Raw genomic sequence first — 3224 nt, forward strand, 5'->3', positions numbered from 1 at the left:
CCAGAGAAGGTGGTGGTTTTTCAGACATGCACTTTTTTTAAAACCAAAATGACAATTTTCTTTTTACGTTAGTTTCAAAGCACATGCAGTGAGATAGTCCAGGTCATAGGTCGTCGCCGTGTCCATAATGTGTCATTGCGGTTGCCCTCCAAAGTCCCTAGATATATCAGCTAGACCCTCACAAACCAAAAGAAAAGGAGATAGCAGTTAGACACATAGGAATTGAGATGTTTGATCAGAAATTAATGTATTTGTTTTAAAATGTGCCTTGGATGGAGGCCTGCTGAATAATTACGTGCATGTGTGATTATACAAATTGAGAAATCTTCTCCAGAATCAATCATTAGCGTTAACACTCAAACAAAAATGTAGAGCATGCAAAAGAAAAAAGAACCTTTAAAGCCAAAATGTGCTGTACATCAAGGTGTCAAAAATGGATTTCTTAAGCCAAAATATAATGTGCCTCTTTTCAATGTAGTCCATTTATGTACTGATCTGCTGTGCTACTCTGAGGTGACCATTTCTCTCGAGATTTGCTTTACTGACAATCAAAATTGGCATTCTGAGGGCAACGCTGACTACTATGTTTATGTGGAAACTGTTGACTGCAGAAAAGTAAGACGGTTCTTAGTAAGGGAGATCTTCTCCTCTGCCTCGGATGCCTTCTCACGAACTCCACGAACAATGTTTTCCGGGGCCTTCTCTACAAACTGCACCACAAATGAAACGCGTGACCAACAGGATGCAGGAACCCTCTTCCGAAAACTTGCTCACATAAAAGGAGAAGAAATATTCGACGTACACTCGGGGAACTGAGGCGGGCCAACAAAGTGTCATAGTCTGTCTGTAACTTAGAGAGACGCTTAGAGAGCCGCTCAACTTCCGCTGACACATCAACCATGTCTGCCAAAGGTAGGTATGCCTCCAGACCCTCATCAGCAACAATGTGGACACACTGATTTGCATCACCTGGCGAACATCAAATAGATTTGCTTATTGGCAAACTGCATCAACCAAGATAACGAGTTTACAAGGCACTCACCCGGTAGTGATTCAGTCAAATTTATGTTCTGTGCGTCAAGCTTTGACAGCAAAGCAAGCACCTGCTTCTCTTTCTGCGGCATAGAAATACAAGTCAGATGATGGGGAAAAAAACACCATAGTATACAGGAAAGTTGATACCATCGCACCAATCACATATAGGTAACTCTACTTCTAATCTTTCTAGGAGCTGTGCCTCTCAAGTTCTAACAGTGAAGCTTTCCCAGTTAAATACACTATTCCTTGGCAACTTTGATTTCAATAATTTGAGTACAAAACATGCTAGGCTTCTCAAATTGCTGGATCAAAAGGCTCATAATATACGTACAATGAAATGTCACAAACAGAATGGACTTGCTGTGAGAAGACACCTACCGATATGTACTCCAGGACATCCGCAGTGGCAACAACAGAAGCTGATATCCGTTTAGCTGGCTCGACAGAATACTCTGCTCGGACATTTCTGATTCCTCTTATCTGTTATTATACAGGTGATCAAACAAAATGGTCGCCGGCAGGCCACATATAAAATGAGCACATACAGCTCAAGTGGAAATTTACCAACGATTGCAAATTTTGAAATCTTTTGATGGACAACAAGTTCTTTGGGAGGTCGGTGCTAGGCCAGGGAGCAACTATAAGTGCATCCTTTCTGTACGGCAATGCCTGAAAATAATTATATGTACTGATGAGGCTGATGAAAGTGGGAGTTAAACAATGCTGTATAATAGTAATGGGCGTCAAGGTTTTTGTACCTGCCATAATTCTTCAGTGACGAAGGGCATGAATGGATGCAGTAGCTTCAGTATGTTTTCAAACACATACAAGAGAACACTTTGTGCCGTAATAGTAGCTGAACCATCACCAGAGTGGTAGAGACGAGTCTTACTAGATTCAATATACCTGAATTACAATAAATTTGAGAAAATATGTAAGTCTACTACTCCCTCCGATCCAAAATAAGTGTCGCAGTTTTGAACTAAGGTTAGTTCAACCTTAGCTCACAACTGCAACACTTATTTTGGGTCTGAGGGAGTAGAAAGCATGCACCATAACGGTGCAACGGTAGAGTGCATATTGGAACATAGAATCAGGCGACAGCTTGGTGTGTGTGTGTGTGTGTGTGTGTGCGTGTGTGTGTGTGCTCCCATAAACAAGTTGTACTTCCTGTTATTTGGTTCTTCGCAAACTTACCAATCAGCAAAATGGCTCCAAAAGAAATCGTAGATTTCTCTAGCTGCATCTCCAAAGTAAAACTTTTCATAGCTTATGCTGACTTTATCGATAAGTTCATGTAGTCCTGTAACCTGAATTTTTGTTTGTTCTCTTATTAATTAGCATACTTCATAAAAGGCCAACAATTCAAAAGAAAAAATGATGGACTCACCACCCAGCCTTCTGGCAATGGTAGTTGCTGAAGCGCTGCTTCTGTGTCAAACTAAAAAGGAGATGCAAATGTATTAGCAACAATTATATAAAGGAGAATGAAATTTAATCAATGCATCATCTGCAATTTGGAATTCAGTGAGATACCTTGTTTGCTAATAAGAGATCCCATGCAGTAGCATCACTTCTTTCAGGCAAATTCTGCAACAAAAATTTGCCTGCATTCCAGAGTTTGTTGGTGAAAGCCTTATTTGATGTCAACCTTTCTGTAGAAAGATTAATGTCCTGAAGTAAAAAGGTGTATTAACAACGGAGAAGTGAACAAGCTTGATCAACAAAATGCAGAAGACCATGGAAAAGCAAACCTGGCCGGCAGTGCCCATGCAAAGTGTAAATCTCAATGCATCTGTCCCGTACTCGTTCATGGTATCTAGGGGGTCAATAACATTCCCCAGTGACTTTGACATTTTCCGCCCCTGAAGATCTTGCTGATTAGTCTGTGGAACTGAGAGCTAATCTAGCAACATAAACAACTCAGACGGACGAAGGAATGACACATGTCTAATAGACTTCATAGTGGACTAGTGGCCCACCCACCCATCCATCGGTTTAACTGCAGTATGTGGACTTACAAGTTTATCAGGGTAAGGGAGGCACTGTCAGGTGTAGTTCGAGAGAGGACCTACCAGGCAGCTACTCGATCTGGTCTGAAGCGGCGCTCTCACACAGACATCGTCATGCACCCCCCTCAGCTAGGACCACCACTAGAACGGTACGGGCCCACATATACAACACTG

The 3224-nt window shown here is 41.7% G+C and overlaps 1 protein-coding gene across 1 annotated transcript in view; it reads right to left on the bottom strand.

The window, feature by feature from the left end:
* Positions 1-369: 369 nt before the first annotated feature.
* Positions 370-3224, bottom strand: part of LOC119354550 (valine--tRNA ligase, chloroplastic/mitochondrial 2-like) — a 22228-nt gene continuing 19373 nt past the window's right edge. Inside the window, 10 exon segments of the mRNA XM_037621269.1 lie at positions 370-710; positions 803-969; positions 1043-1115; positions 1417-1518; positions 1603-1707; positions 1797-1944; positions 2236-2348; positions 2429-2479; positions 2575-2712; positions 2793-2903. Coding sequence (XP_037477166.1) covers positions 588-710; positions 803-969; positions 1043-1115; positions 1417-1518; positions 1603-1707; positions 1797-1944; positions 2236-2348; positions 2429-2479; positions 2575-2712; positions 2793-2903 — 1131 coding nt within the window. The 3' untranslated portion in view covers positions 370-587.

This window comes from Triticum dicoccoides, chromosome 2A (assembly GCF_002162155.2).
Source record: "Triticum dicoccoides isolate Atlit2015 ecotype Zavitan chromosome 2A, WEW_v2.0, whole genome shotgun sequence".
Lineage (NCBI taxonomy): Eukaryota > Viridiplantae > Streptophyta > Magnoliopsida > Poales > Poaceae > Triticum > Triticum dicoccoides.